This window comes from Odocoileus virginianus, unplaced genomic scaffold (assembly GCF_023699985.2).
Source record: "Odocoileus virginianus isolate 20LAN1187 ecotype Illinois unplaced genomic scaffold, Ovbor_1.2 Unplaced_Contig_4, whole genome shotgun sequence".
NCBI classification, from domain to species: Eukaryota; Metazoa; Chordata; class Mammalia; order Artiodactyla; family Cervidae; genus Odocoileus; species Odocoileus virginianus.
This window is the reverse complement of record NW_027224321.1, coordinates 1,984,690-2,006,037: the sequence shown is the minus strand read 5'-3', so window position 1 is coordinate 2,006,037 and position 21,348 is coordinate 1,984,690. Positions and strand designations below refer to the sequence as shown.

The following is a 21,348-nucleotide window of genomic DNA, read 5'->3' as shown; positions in this document are numbered from 1 at the left end:
GAAACTGTATTTCAGACATTCCTTTGAAAGAATAAGTATGCACACAAAAATACCATTGACAGAAGCAGAAACCTTTTCAAGTAATTTTTTGAGGAATAGATGTCAGCCACAAAAACAGTACATATGCTGCAATGCTATTTATATAAATACTTTGGTCACCTGATGCAAACAGTGGAGTTATTGGAAAAGACCCTGATGCTGGGAAAGCTTGAAGGCAAAAGCAGAAGAGGGTGGCAAGAGGATGAGATGGCTGGATGGCATCACTGATTCAATGGGCATGAACTTGGGCAAATTCTGAGAGATGGTGAGGGACAGGGAGGCCTGGTGTGCTGCAGTCCATGGGGGTTGCAAAGAGTCGGTCACGACTTTGTGACTGAACAACATCTTGTCCTGACAGAGAGCAAACCCATGAGCACTGTTTAACAGAGATCAGCTGGAAGGGTCCGAGGCCACTTCTTGGGGAGACAGAAATGTAACCACAGGAAAGAAGGTGACACATGTGTATGTGGTTGTCGGAACTTCTGGAACTCCTGGCTCCCTCAGATGCACGCAAGACACTGTTTCCAGAATATGTGTGCCTGCTCAGTCGTGTCTGACTCTTTGCAACCTTATGAACTGCAGCCCACCAGGCTCCTCTGTCCATAGGATTTCCCAGGCAAGAATACTGGAGTGGTTTGCCATTTTCTCCTCCAGGGGATCCTTCCTAACCCAGGGATGGAACCCACATCTCCCGCCTTGCAGGCAGACTACTGCTGAGCCACCCAGGGAAGCCCAGGCAGAACATACCTTGATACAAATGTTTAAAAATTGCCCTTCCCACCTCACTAAATAATCCAGTAATTGCAAGATTTCAGGATGTATCACACCGATCTCACAAGGACATTTTGAGTGAGTTTTTTTGTTTACATTCGGACTGAGAATAAAGTATTGAAGGGACTGGCATGGGTCTTGCACACTCAGGGCGGCCTGTGAGCGAAAGCCTCCTGCAGTCCGGGCTTTAGTAAATAGATCTGCAGAGTGAGTGGGCTTTGCTGAGCTTGGGGAGGGAGGAGGCCTTGTGATGATGAAGGGGAGAGAGAGTGAACGGGAGTAGTTAGGCCAGGGGAGCAGGGTTTTGCAGGCGGCACGGCCAAGCCACACTGGGGAGCATGGTTATCAAGGTCAAGGGTGGTGCCGATGACACCAATAGACACACGCGGATGTGGGGCCTTCCGGGCCACAAGATAAACCACTCCATCGGATCTCGGCAGAAGCGCTCCAGGGAGAAGCCACGGAGACCTGCAAGCTCATCTTCAGGGGCGAAAAGGGTGCCTCAGCCGATGTGTTTGATGGGCAGCACTAGGGTTTGGGAAGGGCACACCAGAGCCGGTGTCTAGAATGTCAGTCCTGGGTCCCTCATTAAACCAGAGCCCAGGTGGCCATCGCAGGACACAAGACCACTGTCCAAGAAGCCCCCTTTCGAAAAGCGCCGCGAGACGGGCTATTGTAGCAACAATCAGACTCCACTCCCTCACCTCGGGAAACAGGTTTGCACTGTAAATATACACATCCTCCGTGCTCTGGGTCCCCGTGTGGCTCCCCCTTTGGATAATCACCCAAGTGTCTGCGGGCTGGCCAAACACTGGGGCTGCTCTGCAGAGAGCCCGAAGGAGGGTTAGCAACGGGACAGCAAAGCTTGCCAGGCTGCCTGCGAACACATGGGTCAGGGGACCGCCTTTGATGGCGGCTTCACGGCCAGATGAAACCCAGCCTCGGCGGGGGTGGGGTAGGTGGGGAGCGCGTTTCAGAAATCAAGCGCGACAGGCAGGTGCAGAGGACCCGGCGGGCACAACAACGGGGTGAGCGGTGCAGAGGCAGCCGCGGACTCCTATCTCAAAGCCAGCGGCCGCGTTCCCTGCCCTTGAATAAGTGATTCAGCCTCGCCTGGCCCCTTGATTTCCAAATCAGGTGGGCAAACGTGAGGAACAGAGTCCTCTTCAACCTTGTGCTGAGACCAGCGAGTTCTCAGGAAGCCGTGCTGAAGTCGGAAGGCTCGCTTCCATCTCAGCAGAGCACCCCCTCCTCCAGGAGACAGGCTGTAGAAAACCACACGACGGAGAGGCTGCTGCCAGTCTGCCCTTCCTGCCTCTGCCTGCGTCTCTCCCCACCTCCCGCGAGCCTCTCTCTGCCCTCTGCTGCTTCCTGCATCCTGATCTCTGCTCGCTGTGAAGGCTGAGCTGGGATGAAGGTGGCTGGCTTTATCTGGCCTCCTGGGGTCTGAGGAGAGGGGAGCGGTCAGGGTCTAGAGGGACCTCGGTTGGGCTGAAGAGCCGCCTGTGAGCATTTACAGAGGAGGGTAGGCGAGGCCTGGAGGTCAGGTCCCAGGCCAGCAAAGCGGCAGGGCAGCCCAGTGGCCGCAGACCAGACGCCGTGGTACCCGGGCGGGGGCAAGCTCAGGGATCGTCCTGGCAGCCCCCAGCCAGCAGCCACCTCATGGGCAGGGGCCACACTCCCACGGCCGAGGCTGCCCTTTCCGGAGCACTTGGCTGGGGGCGTCCCTGGTGGCTCAGTTGGTAAAGGATCCGCCTGCAATGCAGGAGGCCCTGGCTTGATTCGAGAAGGGACAGGCCACACACTCCAGTATTCTTGGGCTTCCCTTGTGGCTGAGCTAGTAAAGAATCCGCCTGCAATGTGGGAGACCTGGGTTCGATCCCTGGGTTGAGGAAGATCCCCTGGAGAAGGGAAAGGCTATCCACTCCAGTATTCTGGCCTGGAGAATTCCATGGACTGTATAGTCCATGGGGTCACAAAGAGTCAGACATGACTGAGTGACTTTCACTTTCAGTTGGCAGCCGCCTAGAGCATGCCTGTCTCCCTGCAGAGTCCAGGGAGAAAGGCAGGTGCTAGTCCTGAGTGACCTGCAGACCTCCAGACCCTCAGCTCTCAGCAAAGGTGGCGCATTTGACAACATGGCTGCGGGTTAAGGAGGGCAGAACATGTGTCTGGGGCGAGGCTTGGCCTTCACCGTGTCCCAGGAGAACTCCATTCCACCCGCTCTATCCACACCTGGGGACTCCGGACTTCCCTGGAGCTCGGCCAATGACCGAGCTCCGCCACCTCCCCATCCTGCTTCCGCTCTCCCACACTGGGCACTGCCAGTCGGTGGGAGGGCCCCACCGGCTCCCCGGTCCCACCTGCTGAGGTCTCCACCCTACCTGGGGTGTGGGGATATCGGGTCCGAGAACACTCTGGATAAAGAGATGGACCAAACTCATGCCCGGGGTGGGAGGGGGCAGGACACACTTTCCACCCTTGAGCTGACCATGTCAGAGGCTGGAGTCAGGACCAAGGCATGCAGAGAAGCTGGGCTGGAAGGACATGGAGGGCGCCGGGCCGGCCCCGCTCTCGGCCTCTGCCCTCTCTGCAGCCTGAGATGAGCCTCTGCGGGCGGCCAGCAGCATCTTCCCACCTGACCTGTGCAAGCGCCTCAGGAGACAGGCATGGCTGCTCCCACTATACAGATGACAAGACTGAAGCCTGGGCATGCTCTGCCAACTTACACCAAGGGGCAGAGGGAGGACCAGAACCAGGGTGGGCCGTTCCCGTAGCTACTACCTTTGTCCTCTCCGGAGAGCTGTTGCCTAAGCCTCCGCAGAAAAGCCATTATGCTTGTTACCAGAGAATAAACTCCCTGAAGTGCCCTTTCGGACTCCCAGGTATGGGAGTGGGTGCTCCTTACGAGACAGCGCTGGCCGGGGCCTGGGGTTCACTCCTCACCCGGCAGGAGCCTCTCGGGCACCAGTGCCCGCCTCCAGGCTTCCTGCCCTCCAGTCTCCCCATCGGTGTCAAGCAGGCTGGCTCCCTGCGTCTCCTGCTCACCAAGAGATCTCGCCAACGAAGGAACCCGCCATCACGGAGAAAACCTCCCACTCCCGGTTACTCCAAGTCTACGCAAGATCGGTATTTCTAATAAGCACCCCTAAGTGCCCTGGTTTCTTCCCTTTTCTCATACAAAGCGCTCAAAGGACCTCCAGCCCTTCCCCAGAGCAGACACACAGTCCCAGCCCCAGGCAGCCTGTACTCCTGACAAAGGCTGACCAGTGTCTCGTCCCCTGAGGAGGCAGGCGGGTGTGACCAGCACATGTCTGGGGAAAAAAGAACTCAGTGCCTCAGGATGGACGTGCAGGAGACTGACTGGTCATTCCTCGGTGCATGCTAAGCCCAAACAAGAAACTAAAAACACTGGCCATCACGTTCTCTGGCCGCCCATCTCCACCGTGCTCACAGGGCATCGTGGTCCTCAAGCGTCAGAAAGAAGACCACATGCCACACGGCAGGGGGTGGGCATGGGTGAGGGTGAGGCCCCCGCCCCAGGCTGCCCGCTGGGTGCGGCAGGAGGTGGGGGGGACAGGCCCAGACACGCTGCCATCTGGCCATTCTGCGTCCTGCTGAGCCTTGAGGGCGGCTGTGCTGTGTCTCATGGCTGTCTGGTGCCACAGGCAGTGCCCTCTGGCCACTGACCCCCCAACAGCCCCGCGGCAAAGCACGGAGGCTCAGAGTGTGGGTTCTGGAGCTGGGTTCCTGGGGACAGACTCTCTGTCACCAACTACCTGCCGTGTGACCTCTGGGGGGTTCTGGGAAATGTCAAGTATCAGGATGCCAAGGGCTGGCAAGGCAGGACGGTGTGTGGGGGGGCTGGCCCGCCCGCCCGGGTGCTGTCAGAAGTGGGCAGGCATGCGAGAGCCGGCACACTCGGTCTTCACATCGCTGATGGGCCACAAGGATCCACCCTGGAGGTTGTGCGTTGCAGGGAGGACGGCAAATGACCGCCTTCTCAGTCTGCCAAGGACTCGCTCGCCACCACCCCCAGCCTTTGGGGCTCAGCTCACCTCTGGCCTTGACGGCTTCAGGGTGCCGGGTGTCAAGGGCCAAGGTCACCTTGCTTTGGGCCACAGGCTCTTCGGTTGCAAAGGTCTTTCACAAGCCGTGTGCCCACGTGAGAGGCAGCGGTCTGGTTTGGGATGGTCCCCTCGACGGTATTCGTAGACGGGTGGGCTTATTTCAGGATGTTTGATTCTATGCCATTGATCTATATGTCTGTTCTTATGGCAGCATCATGATCTTGGATTATTATAATTCTGTAGTAAGTTTTGAAATTAGGGTATATAGTTCTTCCAACTTTGTTATTCCTTTACAAAATTGTTTTGTCTATCTGAAGGCCTCGTGAGTTTCCATACAACGTATGGCATCAGCTTGTCCATTGCTGCAAAAGAGGGCATTTTTAACTCTGAAAGAGATTGTGTTGAATCTGTACATTATTTTGGGGAGTCCTGCTATCATAGAAATATTGTCTTTGAATTCATGAACATGGATGTCTTGTCAGTTATTTGTTCTTGTTGTTGAGTCACTGTGTCACGTCCAACTCTGTGACCCCACAGCCTGCAGCACACCAGGCTTCCCACTGCAGCACACTATCTCCCAGAGTCTGCTCAAATTCACATCCATTGAGTCGGTGGTGCTATCTAACAGTCTCATCCTCTGTCGCCCCCTTCACCTTTTGCCTTCAGTCTTTCCTAACATCAAGGTCTTTTCAAATGAGTCAGGTCTTCGCATCAGGTGGCCAAAGTATTGGAGCTTCAGCATCAGTCCTTCCAATGAATATTCAGTGTTGATTTCCTTTAGGATTGACTGGTTTGATCTCCTTGCAGTCCAAGGGACTCTCAAGAGTCTTCTCCAGCGACCACAATTTGAAAGCACCAGTTCTTTAGTGCTGGGCCTTCTTTATGGTCCAATTCTCACATCCATACATGAAACTGGAAAAACCATAGCTTTGACTATATGGACTTTTGTTGGCAAAGTGATGTCTCTGCTTTTTAATATACTATCTAGGTTTGTCATAGCTTTCCTTCCAAGGAGCAAGCATCTTTAATTTTACGGCTGTGGTCACCATCCACAATGATTTTTGAGCCCAAGAAAAAAACCTGTCACTGTTGTTATTGTTTAGTCACTAAGTTGTGTCTGACTCTTTGTGAACCCATGGACTGCAGCCCGCTAGGCTCCTCTGTCCATGGGATTTCCCAGGCAAGAACACTGGAGTGGGTTGCCATTTCCTTCTCCAGGGGTCTTCCTGACCCAAGGATTGAACCTGAGACATCTGCGTTGGCAGGCAGATTCTCTACCACTGAGCCACCAGGGAAGCCAAAAAATCTGTCACTGTTTCCACTCTTACCCCTTCTATTTGCCGAAGTGATGAAACCAGATGCCATGATCTCAGCTTTTTGAATTTGAGTTTCAGACCAGCTTTGTCACTCTCCTCTTTCACCCTCATCAAGAGGCTCTTTAGTTCCTCTTCACTTTCTGCCATTAGAGTGGTATCATCTGCATGTCTGAGGTTGTTGATATTTCTCTCAGCAATCTTGATTCCAGCTTGTGCTTCTTCCAGTTGGGCATTTCCCATAATGTACTCGCATACAATTTAAATAAGCAGGGTGACAATATACAGCCTTGTTGTACCCCTTCCTAATGTTGAACCAGCCAGTTGTTAGTCTTCTTTAATTTCTCTCAAAGATGCTTTGTAGCTTTCAGTATACAGGTTAAATTTATTCTTCAGTATATTATTGTTTCTGATGCTTTTGTAAATGGAATGGTACCCTTAATTTTTATTTTGGATTGTCCATTTCTTGTGTATAGAGCTACAACTGAATTTCATGTATTACTGAGGTCCTTTATTAGTGCTAATATTGCACTGTGAATTCCTTTAGATTTTCCATATACAAGATTATGTCATCTGCAAATAGAGACAGTTTTACTTCTTCCTTTCTAATCTGAATGCCTTTGGTTTCTTTTCCTTGCCTAATTCCCTGGCTTGAATTTACAGTACAAAGTTGAAGAGGAGTGGAGATAGTGGACTTGTCTTGTTCCTGATTTAAGGGTGGAAGCTTCCAGTACTTTACCATTAAGTTTGATGTTAGCTGTGGGTTTTTCATACATGTCCTTTATTAGACTGGGGAAGTTTCTTTTTATTTCCACTTTGCTGAGTGTTTGTATCATGAAGGGGTACTGAATTCTGTCAAATGTATTTTCTGCATCTTTTGAGATGACTAGTATTTGCCCTTTAGTCTATCAATGTGGTGTATTATTACATTGCCTCACTTTTGACTGAACCAACCTTGAATTCCTGGGGAAAATGACATTTGATCACAGTATATAATCCTTTTGTAGTAGGGCAGACATAGAGATATAGCATCTTTGGGATGGCATACTGGATATGCCAGGCCCAATTAGAGTCTGGTAAAGAAAGGACTGATAACCTGGGTCTTCAGAAATGAGGAATAAAGTCCAGGGACTTGGGCTAAGACTGGGAGAGAGACTCCACACAGGCTGCAGGCATTTGTTTACACTGCCTGGTGTAGACCAGGGCTTCTCAAATTTTAATGTGCCTAAGAATCACCTAGAGAGCTAAAACTCATCACTGGGCCCCACCACAGGGACAATGGGGCCCAAGAATGTGCACTGCTGATGCTGCAATAAACCACTCTACAGATACAAAGCAAAATAAACACGGACCACATCCTCTACATCAGCACCCGAGAGGGCAAGGTCACCTGCCTCTCTCACCATTAGCACGCAGGACCCAGGCACAAAGCCGACCAGGTTTTCCAGACAAAAAGAGCCCAGGAAACTTCCTAAATACGATTCCCTTTCAGCATTAAATCCGCACGATTAAGTGGGTGGATTAATGACTAGTTTCATCTTACAAACGAGAAAATGCCCTGGTTTTTTAAAAATCACTATCATAGAAGATGCTGCCTGTGGAACCAGAACTATTCTCTGGCCCAGCTTCACATTTCATCATGCAGATAATAAAAAATATCAGTGTGAGGCTTTTGGGAAAACAAGCTGAATGTTTTCAACAGACACTGTTGGGTCAGGGATTCAGGCAGGAGAAGGATGTGATTATGGGAAAATCTGGGGCTTGAACCCTTTGACTACACTGGCTCATTCATCTGTTTAGGTATCAGCACTCTTTTTTAAAAAAATTTTTAATTCAGCACTGTTTTCCACAGAAGCTCTAAGGATTAGCACTGACGTCGGAAAATTAAGACTTCAGAATCATGACTGAGTAACTTAAAAAATCAGGTCTGCCATATGAATGCAAACTAAAATGAATGATGCTTTATTATCCTCAAGTTACCATGAATGAGGCTGCAAGCTTTTATACATGGAAAGATATTACAGTTACATTATTATACATAATAAATTTACAGTAATAATATCTAAATGCAGACACAGGCTGGTAGGAGTACGAGCTGGGGCCAAGGGGAGGAGAGGGAATGGATAGACGTAAATGCGGTGGTACCTCTAGATGCCACAACTGGCCATCGGATGTGGCCATGTGATGCTGAATAGGAAAAGGACAAGAGCAGCTGGAGGACCAGAGATGGGTGTCAGAAGTTAGTTCCTGAGTTCAAATGACCTGTCCCTTAGTCCTGGGTGACACCAGGTAAATGGCTCCAGGACCCTGACCTCACAATCTCTCCACCTGGGAAACGGGGGGGGGGGGGGGGGTGTGTGTCATCCAATGTTGCAGGATGGCCCTGTGCTCAGAAAAAGTGCCCCATACCCTGTGAGCTGGGCTTCCCAGGTGGCACTAGTGGTAAAGAACCCGCCTGCCAATGCAGGAGACATAAGAGACACAGGTTCGACCCCTGGGTTGGGAAGATATTCCCCTGGAGGAGGGCATGGCAACCCACTCCAGTATTCTTGCCTGGAGAATGCTATGGACAGAGAAGCCTGGTGGACTATGGTCCACGGGATCACAGAGTCGGATGGGACAGAAGTGACTTAGCAAAGCACACTGTGAGCTCTGGGCCCAGGTTTATTTGCTTCAGCCTCTTCCTCATTATGAGGAAGAAGAAAGCAGAACCTCGCTCAGAAGAAACAAAGTTTCTGGTGTAAAATGATCCAAACCTCACTGAGAGGAAGGACCCTCTGGAAAATTCTCCGTTGTGGAGGAATCAAAACACAGGCAGTTGTTTTAGAGTATTTCTAGGCACCTGCTTAGAACGTCTCTCATGACATAATTCAAGCCTAAGGGTTCACCTCGATATCACATTGCTCCGTCTACGATCACAAGTGGATGTGGGCTCAGAAGTGGTCAGGGCGCCTGCAAGAAACAGATGCTGGCCGATGACTGCATTTTCAGCTTTACATGATAGTAAAAATCCTTACACACAAAAAAATTCCTGATTGTCTCCATGGCTACATTTCAGAAAGTAAATGAGAGAGATTTTCAACTCAAGACGGCTCCCTGGTCGCAAAGCTGGCTCCCCCACACTCGGTTTCCTGCAGGATCAAATAAAAGACGGGTTCGTGTGTGGCAGGCAGACGTGATGAACCAACAGCACTATTTCGTCCACCTGTTTCAAAGGCAGATGACGGGAGAGTTATGCTGCAAAATGTGGATCCCACTTTACTTAACCTAATGGAGAACCTTGTTAGATCCGCCTTTCTTATAATTAGGGCTGGTCTATCCCGAGAGTTTAATCAGAGAGTGCTGCCAATGCGTGGATTCCCTCCACACTCCCTGCCTGCAGTTTACTGGAGGAACGGCTCTGTTTGTTGTCAACTGTAATCTTCAGGTATTATTTTTAAGGCAGTGTTAATGCACTTCTCATTTGTACATTTCCCTAAATGGATTAATGCTTATAGTGGAATACTTCTGATCTGGGTGCAGAGCTCAGGGAAACCCTAGCTTATTTAGCAACGTGCTAATGAGGACCATCCAGTTAAGGAGAGTCTCTGAGTTACAGCTCTGGGGTCTGATTCCAAGCTGCCCTGCTCCAAGAAGTCACTAAAATATCTGAAGTCAAAGACTAGGTCCCCCGAGCAGCTGCTAGGTTTGCAGAGCCACGGACATGTAAACTTCACAGGCAGTAAATGTCACTCCTGCGCGGGGGATGGCGTGCCTGCAAACCCAAGGCTCCTTGAAGCCGGCCAGTTGTCCCCACATGCTCAGGACGCTGTCCCCGCCTGGACCCGAGGCTGGGAGGGCAGGCCCCCCCACTCCGCAGGCTGGGGCCAGGGCATGCCCGCTGACAGGCGCGCCGTGATGACAGAAATGCACCCGGAGTTGCAATTAGTGGCACTGTCATTTTCGGGGGCTCCTGCCAATTAATTAAGGCTGTCAAACAGAAAAACCACGGCGCTCACATGATAATTTATATTGGAAGAGACCAGCCTGCCGGAGCACAGTGGCTCCCTCTGCAAACGGAATTCTTCCCTCCGAGCGCGGAAACACATAAGAGAAAATAAATAAAATAAAACAACAACATGAAAGGGCGGGTGGGGTGGGGTGGGGGCTTGGTCCTGCATGGGGAAGAAGAAAGTGAGGCTGTCCTTGGGGTAATTGCTAACTCTGATCGCCAGAGCCGAAGACGGGCTGATTAAAACTCCCGAGGAGCCCCAGCTCTCCGAGCCCTCTGCGTCCGTCTGGGATGACGGAACCAGAGGAGTTTGTTCATACCATTAAGCCCCAGAGAACTTAATTGAAAGAAGAGCACAGCCCGGACCTTGACAAGCGGGAGGTCACAGTAATTGCTGCCGGACATATTTAACATTAAGATAATCAGGCCATTAATTACCCTTTGGATCATTAAATCAGCCAGTTGCAAAATGAAATTTCTGCCTCTATTACTCACTTGAGAGACCACAGGGGTGGCCTTTAATTTATCAGTGAGCTTGAGATACAAAGGCTGGGCTGGGGGGAGGGCAGGCGGGGAGGGGGGAGGGGGCAGCCCCCCCCCAGCACCCCCCTACTCCCCCCGCACGCAGTGGCTCGGGCGGCAGAGGCAAGGCATCAATCCGCCATGCTCGGTGATCGTGGCAAATTAACTAGGTAAGATAACCTCCGCTTCCAAAGGCAGAGGCTGGGGGTATGTAAATAGATGAGGGCAGACAGGGAGATCAGAGTCTGCACACCACTTAGCAGGATAATAAAGGAAATCATCCTTGATTATCAGTGCTAATTTGGACACTGCCGGTAGCTTGTTATGCGTGTTCTGAGTAGCATTTAATTAATTCAATTGCTTGTTAATGAGGGAAGTGACATGTGGGGAGCAGATGTCACCCAACTGCAGATGGGTTCTGGTCATCACAGCAAAGTCCTTTTTTTATCCCCCCCCCCATGTTTCTCTCCCTGCCCATTTTTCTTTTTTCTTTTTTTTTTTAAGGAAAGAAAATAGGAAAAGGTGTCAAGCATAGAGGAACACTCAAAAGAGACAAAACACCGACCTCAGCGGGGCCAAGAACTGTTGAAAAATAATAAGATGAGACAATCCTGGGGCCGCGTGGGTCCACACGTTCCCCGAGGCCGCATTTGGATCAGTGCATCTTTATGCCAGAAATTTGAGCCTGAGATTACGATATTGTGATCTTAACGATCAAACCTAACGAGACAGAGACGTGGCCAAGTGGGGCTGCTTTTAATATCTCGGAGGGAGCGGTGGGGATCCAATTATTTTCAGTTTGGATACATTTCCCCTTTATCAATATCTCCATGTGCATAAATAAGATGAAAGTGGCGTTCAGAAATCAAAACGACACGGAACTCGGATCACCGGGTGGACCCGCTCGGCCTGCGAGTATGCAGTCTCTCCCACGCAGATTCCTGACGTCCGGCCCCACGTCCTCTTCCCGGACTGACAGCCTTTTAGAGGTTAAAGACAAGAGGGGCGCCTAGGGGCCCAGGTGAACCGACAAATGACGGAACCCAGAGAAAGGATGCTCAGAGGGAAGGGAATGCACACCCATCGGCAAGCTGGGTTCCCTTCCGAGTGGGATCAAAGAGATGGCGGATGATTTCAGTTGGGCTCAGAGCTTTTCCCGAGGGCTCTTTCATGGAATTGAAAACGCAAGCTCTCCACTTCCAGGTTCCTTTGATTTCCTAGACCAAACCGGCAGGCCCCCAAAGCACCTTGTAAACAGGCTACCTGCCGTGAAATGCAAACAGCAACTGGTCCCTGCACACCCTCCCGGGCTTTGGCCGAAGCCCGCCACCTGCAGACACAAAGATGGGAGATGAAGAGAGAGAGCCGCTGAGCCCAGCAGAGTTCAGCTGCTGCCAAGCGGAATGTGGCTCCGGAGGGCTCTGATCGGCCATGGTAGGACATTCTTTTCCCTGCAAGTCAATCAAAAAAGCTTCTAAAGTGCAAGGGGGATGGGAACGAGAAGAAGGACCTGCTTTCAGTGATGCAGACCAACCCCAGAGAACACCTGCGCGGGGCTGAGAGTGAGAGGACGCACACAGAGGCTTGTTGAGACAGTTTCATTGTGTGCTGGGAATCTTGCTCACAAACCCACGATGGGCTCCGAGCCTGCAAGACCCTCTGACGTGTATTCCAAGCTAGGCAGTTTTCTGTCTCACTCATCCACTCCAGAAAGATGCACGTGACTGTTTTAGTATCTTTACCTCCGAATCGTGTCCTGACACGGGTACTGGAGCCTTGCCTGGTTGCTCCAGGCCCCGCGGGTGTCCACAAGACAACGTACCGTCAGGGGCAACCACACACTCAGGCGCTGACCGGCCTGCACACAGCAGACCGCCCCTCCATAAGCCCCTAACGCTAGTTCTCTCTGTTCCCACCTCGCCTCTACCTCTGCAGTCCCATTTACAATCAATATTTTAAGTGTGTGCTTAAATGGTATCAATAGCAATTAGAGGGGAATTCTGATTCCACCCCAGATGTAGTTAATTGTTACCACATCGATCTCTAACCAGCTCCTTTCTCCAAATTAAACCTCCATCACAGTGGGATGAAGGGCACCCTCTCCCCTCCCACGACAATAAATTTAATATCGAATGCACCGGGAAAAAAAAAAATGGCAGTTGTTGCAGAATCCATCCAAAAAAAGATTTTTTTTTCTTCCTGGGAGTAATTAAAAGATGCTTTTCTTGACTAATGATCCCCCGGTTTAGGAATGGGAAGTCAATACGCCTTTGCCGCCGTCAGCTTCGATTGATCTCCGTGCTGTTCAAGTTTGAACGGCAGTTCTCGGGGCAGCTGAGAATCGCTGGAACCAATTATGAGCAGCCCGAAGCTGCCCTAATCAGGGTGCAGGGGACAGACGGCTGGTCAGAGGACCCCGCTTCCCTGCGTCCTGTGTCACCTGCAGGCCTGGGCGACACCGTGAGAGGTGGCTTCAGGTCTTTTTCTTGGAGAAGGGTCTGCCATGTTCTACTTCCCCATGGTTCTGAGTCAGTGTGTGTGTGAAGGATCTGCCGTGTTCTACTTCCCCACTGTCCTGAGTGTATGTGTGTGTGTGTGTGTGTGTGTGTGTGTGTGTGTGTAGGATCTGCTGTGTTCTACTCGCCTATGCTCCTGAGCGTGTGTGTGTGTGTCTGCGCGCGCGTGCACGCGTGCGTGCTGGGGGAGGAAGAACACATTTCTAATTATATGCCACTGTCAGAATGAATCTTCTGAACAAGACAGAATGGACGGAGCTTCTCGGGAAAACAGCTGGGCCCCTTTTCAAAGAATTAGACTGGATATATTGCACTTGGCTTTTCCTCAGATGGAGATAAAAATTTATTAAAATATTTCTTTTTAGTATTACCTTAGGGCCACATTAGCGAGCCCTCCAGCTGTTTGTGCTAGCAAGCACCGCTTTTGCGGAGACAGCGAGGTGGGACGGGTGGGGGGCGTATCTCTCCTGGTCTTGGGGAGGCAGGGACCAGGCCAGGCATTGCTTCTCACATCGTAGATGAAATTCCACGCGGAGATTCCAGGCCAAACTTTTTCATTTTCCTTTCTGTTTGAGGAGAATGCAGGAGGTAGCGGAGGAGGTGGGGGTCTGGGTTTTCATGATGCGATTATGTTGAGTGGTTTCTGAGTGTATCTGAGGCTCTCCCTCTGTCCCACCAGGACCACCACCTTCAGACGGGCCTCCTTGCCTGTCTCCACCTCTTCCTACGATGCTGCTGGCTGCCTCTGGTCCTCCGGGGAACAGGTGGGACATCCACGAACACATGAACAGCCCCAACAGCCCACCCTCTGCCCACCCCCAGTGAAAGTGAAAGCCGCTCAGTCATGTCCGACTCTTTGCGACCCCATGGACTATACAGTCCATGGAATTCTCCAGGCCAGAATAGTGGAGTGGGTAGCCTTTCCCTTCCTCCAGGGGAATCTTCCCAACCCAGGGATCGAACCCAGGTCTACTGCCTTGCAGGTGGATTCTTTACCAGCTGAGCCACCAGGGAAGCCCAGCCACCCCCAGAGTTGCTGTCAAAGCACTGCCCCTGGCTCACGAGGTCTTTTCTCCATGGCCTTGCCCTTCCCCATCCCTCACTATATCCATGGCTCCACCTCCCCAGGGGGCCCCAGGCTTCCTTTGGCATTCCTGTCTTTGCCTAAGCCTCCACCACATGCTCCCCACACCACTACGCCTGGAGAATCACCCCATGGTTCCAAGCCCAGCTCAGAAGACATTTTTCCTGAACTTCCCTGAGACCATAGACCCCTCCTGTCTATGAATGCCGCTGGGTCCTGGCATCCTTGGCTGGCTCTGAGCCCATAAACCAATCACTGCAGACCTAAGGTCATCACCTGGCGACCACTTCTGTTCTATGAGAAAGCGCTCGATGAGTCTTTGCTGAGTTTAATTAAAACTACAACTCCAATTACCAAAGGCACAGTCAATTCTCAAACATGCTTTATCTTCTTAAGAGTTGAACAGAATTTAGAAACTCCGAAGTTACGCTGGGCAAGACCACATAACCATACCATCCTCACCATAGGAAGTTCATGACAACGACTCCACTTATGAGAAGGGAAGACTCAAATGTCCGTAAGCTGTAAAGATACAATACGTATAATCTTGCACAGAAGGGGAAGTCATACACTCAGGAACTTAACTAAAACACTCAAGACAGAATAAAATACTCTTACATACAGTCTTCATTTATGAAGACGAAACTATTAAGAAATATTTCCCAGTTAAAAACTTAACCTACATCTTTGTTTCTAATCATTCCAAGCAGTTTCTAGTTATGACAGATGGAAAGACGAACTCTTCTAATTCATGGTATTAAAAATAGTGCATATGCTCCTTTCACACACAAACAGTAAGATGTATAAAGTTAATCTTTTCCCAATTTACTTCAACATTTTCTGCATTCACACATTAAGCTCAATCCAATTTTCAATCATTTTTCTTTTTCGGATCTAATATACCCTCTAGGGAAACTACATGTATGAAAAAATACATATTAAAACATGAACTAATCTTTGAAGAGTGCCCCTAGTGGATGAACCAGTAGATTTCCATATTAGCATTATATCAAAGTCTAAAAACTATAAAGTGTATCACTTCTTCAGTTTGTAGGACAGTTGCCCACAGGGCATATTACACGACATAACTTATGTAGGAGCTCACAGCACTGAGCTGAGAGGTTTTAAACAGAGAGATGTCATGCACCTTTCAAGGACCCCTACCCGCTCTCCACAGAGCATCTAATATGAAGAGTAGGGTTAATGACACCGGCTTCATTCTCTCAAGTGAACCAAAGGGGGCACCCCAAATTCATTTTTCAGCATTGATGAAGCCCACCAACCTGCCACATCATCACTGCTTATCGGTAGAGACCGACTTCTTACCCTTGTGTGCAGCCCACCCACAGACGGACACCCAGGTTTCCTTGTCTGATCACCGGCAAAACACATGAGCACTGGTGCTGGGAGACCCAGCGTCCCCCTTCACCGTGCACACACCTGAGACATGAAGGCTGTGCCCGCCCACCACACTTCTGCTTCCGATGCCGGAACACGCCCGCTCAGAACAGCCTCGGAGATGGGACAGTCCACCCTGCCTCCGTGAAAGAGGCTTTCTCAGAAGACACGTCATTTTATCACCTCTTAGGTACATTAAATATGCATGTATACTCAAAAACGGCTTATAATTGCTGCAAATGAAAAATGAGAGACAGAATGGCCTCAAAATAAATGCGTTTTTTTACACTGGGTAACAATTAACACTAATGAGGAGCCACCGCATGTTACGTGTGCTGTGCTTGGTTGATTAAATGTGTTAGGGATATAGTTTAGAAAATAAAATGTTTGGTTACTATCAACTCACTTCGTGAGAGGTCAGAGGGGAGTGGAGCCAATGGAATAGATGCTTCTTAAAGACATAAGAATAACAAAATCCAAAGAATCCCAAATTCCGTAATTAGTGTTAACAGCACAGCTTATGCCTATTAGAAATGTATTAATTAAAGTGATATATTCATCAGGTTAGAAGCTTAATACGTCTCTAAGAGAGGGAGAGGAATCCCCAAAGTGTAAAAATAAACGTAAAAAATTAAGGAGCTTGAATTATCTGTGCCTGCGGAAGACCGATTTTAAACACAGACATTTCGGGTTGGGTTATCGGCCTTCCCACGGGTGGCCGGGGCAGTTCTCGTGGTGGCTGTCGCTAAGGTCACTCCCGGTTCTGTTGAGCAGTAAGCCGCGTGAGCACCCGCCTCCCTGCACCCCTACCTTGTGGAGTCCAGCGAGGGCTTCGTCCGCCCCTGGGTGCTCTCCTCCCAGACGCTGTTGGCCAGCTCGTTCCCGATGGACGACATCACCTTGATGAGCTCAATGGGCCAGTCGTCAAGGTCCAGAGACCGGACTCGAGAGAGGTGGGTGCCGAGATTCCGGTGGATCCCTGAGCACTCGATACACATGAGGGCTCCCAAGTTCAGACTGGCCCAGTTGGGATCTGCGGGCGGAGAAAGGGGATGCCAGATGTGATCGGACTGGCATCACTCACTCCCAAGGCCCTTGGATCTCAAGAGCGAAATGGCTAACCAGACTTCCCACTTCAGCAGTCCCTCCTCGGAGTCAGGGCCTTAAACATGCTCCCTTGGACACCACCTGCAACTATCTTAGGCATCTCAGGAGGTCTGATGTGATGGCGGCAACTTTTAAACATCTAAGGCTCTGGCCAAAGCCTTAGAATTTCCCACACGATATACAACTGAAAGCATTGGTTTGGAGAGAAAAATGCACGTTTGGGTACTTCCACAGGCTTTCCTGGTGGCTCAGATGGTAAAGAATCTGCCTGCAGTGCAGGAGACCCAGGTTCAATCCCTGGGTCGGGAGGATCCCCTGGAGAAGGAAATGGCAACCCACTCCAGTATCCTTGCCTGGAGAATCCCATGGACAGAGGAGCCTGGTGGGCTACAGTCCAGGGGTCGCAGAGCGTCAGACACGACTCAACGACTAACACACCCAGTGGGCAAACCCCTTGAGCAAGCAGACGCACAGGGAAACGAAATGAGGCATGACCTGGTGTCTCTTGTGGGATGGCTGCTGATGCAGGGAAAGAGAAGGAAAGAGAGGGATAGCTGGTCATTCCCAAAGCTACAATGCCCCCTGCACCCTCCTGCATCAGGGGCACATCAATGTTCTTAGTGACACGGTGGGCATGCTTGCAAATTTCAAAGATGAAAGCGAGGCACACCACAATGAGAAAGTCTGACTCTCAGTGATCTTATCTAGGGATAACCAGCCAAGCAGTTCCCATTTCTCCATCCTTCACTGCTGGCAAGATGGTTAGGTTTCGGCTCAGCACAGTCAACCCCAACTTGCAGAACAAATCGGAACAGGCTTTGGGCTGTGACACTGCACACAGACATCACATAAGTCCAGGGAACAGCCCTGGGGAGCCTGGTATGGAACCGCTGACCTGGTCAGAAGCCTGAGGACTCAGGCTTAGGGCCGGCTTCATGCTAGAATCACTAGCTGATTTCCAAAGAGGGGGCTGACCTTGACTGTCAACGGCTTTCACCACTGACAGAAGCAAATAAGGCTTAAATCATCCAGGAATAATCAATACCTTACTCCAGGTAGACTTGAAGAGTCAACAAAAAAATCAGGTAACTGACATCATATTTATTTGGAATCATTCTATAAATGGCAAATGACCAGGAGTGACTTCACGCTAATTCAACAGAAATCAGCCAGCCATTTGTTTAACATTTAACATAGCAAGGCAGGAAGCAGGTGGAGGAGATCATGGGGTGGCAGGAGAAGGGGGGGACACATGAGAAGAGGGGTCTGTGACCTCAGAGATGGTCTTGGTTGGGGAAAAAGAAACGAATGCCTGCAAATATAATAATAATGATAACACATAAAAAGCCAAATGGCTTTGCCACTGTGTCATCTCTCATGCCCTTGACCTCAGTCCTTCTGTCTTCCCCGTGTCTTCTGAGAAAACACAGCGCGGTCTTAGATTAAATCCTGCTCCGTGACTGGCTCTTTTGGTGACCTGGGATGTCTAACTTGACCCTTCAGACTGTTCATGTCCCTCTAGGAGTGGGACCCACTGCAGTGCCAACAATTAGTCACAAGAATTAAGAGAGACCGTGCCTGGAATGACTGGACACAGACCTGAGAGATAACGTCATTTTAGAAATGGAAGCTTAGGATCGCTCTTCTCTCCACATTTGTCAAACGTGGTCTCACTCTAAACAAACGGGCCCCGGAGCCTCCCCTGAACCAGTCTCCTCTTCCCACTCACCCTCCCCAGACTGGGCACTCGCCCGCCCGGCCCACTCCCAGAAAACTCTCTCGTCCTCCAACTGGCCACACACCGTGAAGCCGGTGAGCTATGGAATATTCCCTTTAAAGGGGGTCTTCCAGATGGTGGTGGAAACCATCACGGACATGTCTCCCCATGGAGGTTCTGAGAATACTCAGATAAGAACACACTCCACGTGATGACTTCTCTTCTAACTTCATGGCATGACGTGGCTTGAAAGTAAAATTTAAAATTTTAAACAAAAGAAGGTGCTTTAAAGAAGTCCTTCCAGGAACGTGCAGAAGAGATCTCTTCTGTCTCAAGGAGGCCACAGACTTGGCCTCACCATCCTGGTCTTAGCTGCCCCACCAGCTGGGGTGGTCTCTCTCCCAGGCGGGCTCCCCCCTTCTCTTTGATGTGTGACAGTCCTCAGTTCTTTCTGTTAAGTCACCCCAATCCCATCTGAGCAGCAGTTGGCCTCTCCCTGAACAAACCAGAGCCACCCAGCCGTGCGTCCTGCTGCCGCCCTGACTCCCAGCGCCTCCCTCCCCACCTCCGGTCTGGCCCGCTTTCTGTACCAAGTCTGCACGGGGTGTCCCCTGGGTGTTGGATACGGCACAGAATGTGGGCAGCTGATAGAAGCCCTAGCACTGGTGGTGTGCTGTGACTGTAGCTCATGCGGTTTCCAAGAGGCATCAGCAGGACTGGTGATAAGCCAGAATGGAAAAGAACATGCAGAAGCATACACACAGGGACAACTGAGTCACTCTGTAGAAATTAACACAACACTGTAAATCAACTACACTTCATGTAATCAAAGAAAAAAAGAGAGAGAGAGAGAAAAATACTTATGGTGCCATCAGAGAGGCTTCTGTGAGAAGGGCACTGTGTTAAAGTCCAAACATTTCAAGGCCTTCCACGCCATTAAATCACATAATGCACCTCATACACCGGATGACAGACATGGGTCTGCAGCAGCGTGGGCTGCGTGCGACCACCCCACCCCACTCTGTCCAGGGCGAAGCCTCCCGTCCTTGCGCATACTCACTCTGGGTCTCGCAGTCCACGCAGTGGGAGTTCCCACGGATGTTCCGTATCGACTGCAAGGCCATGGCCTCACTCTGGCTGGTCAGCCGGGACTGGGCACAGAGGGAGACATATAAACGGAAGCCGTGAGAACCCCGAGGTAAGTGTGCATGACTGCTAGTAACACCCGGGAACCATCGATGGATCGTGAGCAGACATGACACAAGGTTAGGTTCAAAAACGGGACTCCTCTCTAGATGTCTTTGGGCTCCCAGGTGGGGCTGGAGGGAAAGAACCTGCTTGCCGATGCAGGAGATGTAAGAGATGCGGGGGTTCGACCCCTGGGTCAGGAAGATCCCCTCGAGGGGGAAGGGGCAGCCCACTCCAGGATTGCTGCCTGGGAGGTTCATGGACAGAGGAGCCTGGCGGGCTACAGTCCACAGGGCTGCAAAGAGTCGGACACGACTGAGCGGCTGAGCCCGGCACACTGGCTGTCTCTGGGATGGGGCCCCGCTGATGAAAACGCGTCAGCAGCATGTGGTGAGATGCCTCAGATGAGAGACTCGGTGCCCAAGACAGGTCTGGTGGCTCATCGTCAGGAGACCACAGCCCCATCACACTGCGCCTTGGAGACTCACTTCCCACTTCCGGTTCGGCCAGTTGTCACAGCAACAAGGCCACCGTGCAGTGGGGGGTGGAGGGGGTGGGGGGGGTGGAAAGGACTGCGCGGGTGGCTGGGGGCATTTATACTTCAACACATACTTAACCGTCCTTTCTGAGAAAGTCAGAAAATACAAAGGGGGAAAAAGAACAACATAAAAATGAGAAACTATCAGAGTTAAGTTTTATTAGTAATTTGATATCTATTCTTCCAGCCTTCCTTTGAAAAAAGTACACATATATAGAGAGAAGTGCTTTAAAAAAAAAACCCAGCACAGTATATGTTACTTTGGAACCTGTCTAATGACATAGCATCATCTCTCAATGGCATCACATAACCTCTAGCATCATTTTAATTCATTTATTTATTGATGTGATGGGTATTCAAAAGTTTTATTTTTTATATTTTAAAATTTGATTTTGGATGTTACTGATTTTCAGTCTTTCGGTACGAAGACTTCTTAGAGAAAGTGTCATAATAACTCTGGCATCATTTTAAATGACTGCATAATATTCCACTTATGATGACTTATTTATGAAGCTTTCTTTGAGGGGCATTCAGGCTGTTTACAGCTTTCCTCTACTATCAAGAGCGCTGTGAAGGGTATGTTTACTGCTGAAACTTTACACGCACTCACGATTATTTACTAAGGATGAATTTTTCAAAATGGAGGTGGCCAGTAAAAGGGTGTACCTTGTAAGGATTTTAAGGCTTATGATGGACACCTTTAATATAATGGTCAAAGCCAAATAAATCCCAGAGGACACTTGGAATAAGCTTGATGTTTGTGTAAAAGTTATTCATAAATTGAAGCATCATTATGTCAAATTGTTTGCTGTTAAATAATTGATACCTGACCACTTAATCACTAACTACAATTTATTAAGTGCTACCATTAGAGTAGCATAATACATCATTAGGGTTTTATTCCCTTTGCTTAGATGCCCAAATATTCAAAGTGTGTTGAACAATTCCTGTTGGCATCTGGAGTGAGTGAGTGTGTGTGTGTGTGTGTGCGCACGCACACACATGTGACTGCCTCTGTTTACCTTTATAACCTCTTGGATTGCCACAAACTGGTTATCCACGGGCAGCTAGAATACCTCACAGCCCATTCTTTT

General features: G+C 50.1%; 1 protein-coding gene and 1 long non-coding RNA gene across 10 annotated transcripts in view; both read right to left on the bottom strand.

The window, feature by feature from the left end:
• Positions 1-21,348, bottom strand: part of AGAP1 (ArfGAP with GTPase domain, ankyrin repeat and PH domain 1) — a 568,266-nt gene that overhangs the window by 43,543 nt on the left and 503,375 nt on the right. For all 9 annotated transcript variants that reach the window (XM_070463558.1, XM_070463559.1, XM_020905503.2 and 6 more), the window contains 2 exons: positions 19,589-19,679; positions 16,515-16,737 (listed from right to left, as the gene is read on the bottom strand). In XM_070463558.1, the coding sequence (XP_070319659.1) occupies positions 16,515-16,737; positions 19,589-19,679 (314 nt within the window). The remainder of the gene's footprint in view (positions 1-16,514; positions 16,738-19,588; positions 19,680-21,348) is intronic.
• On the bottom strand, positions 14,672-16,508 carry LOC139033825 (uncharacterized). The gene is made up of 2 exons (XR_011486309.1): positions 15,747-16,508; positions 14,672-14,828 (listed from the first exon to the last, which is right to left on the bottom strand). It is a non-coding gene; the product is annotated as an uncharacterized lncRNA (long non-coding RNA).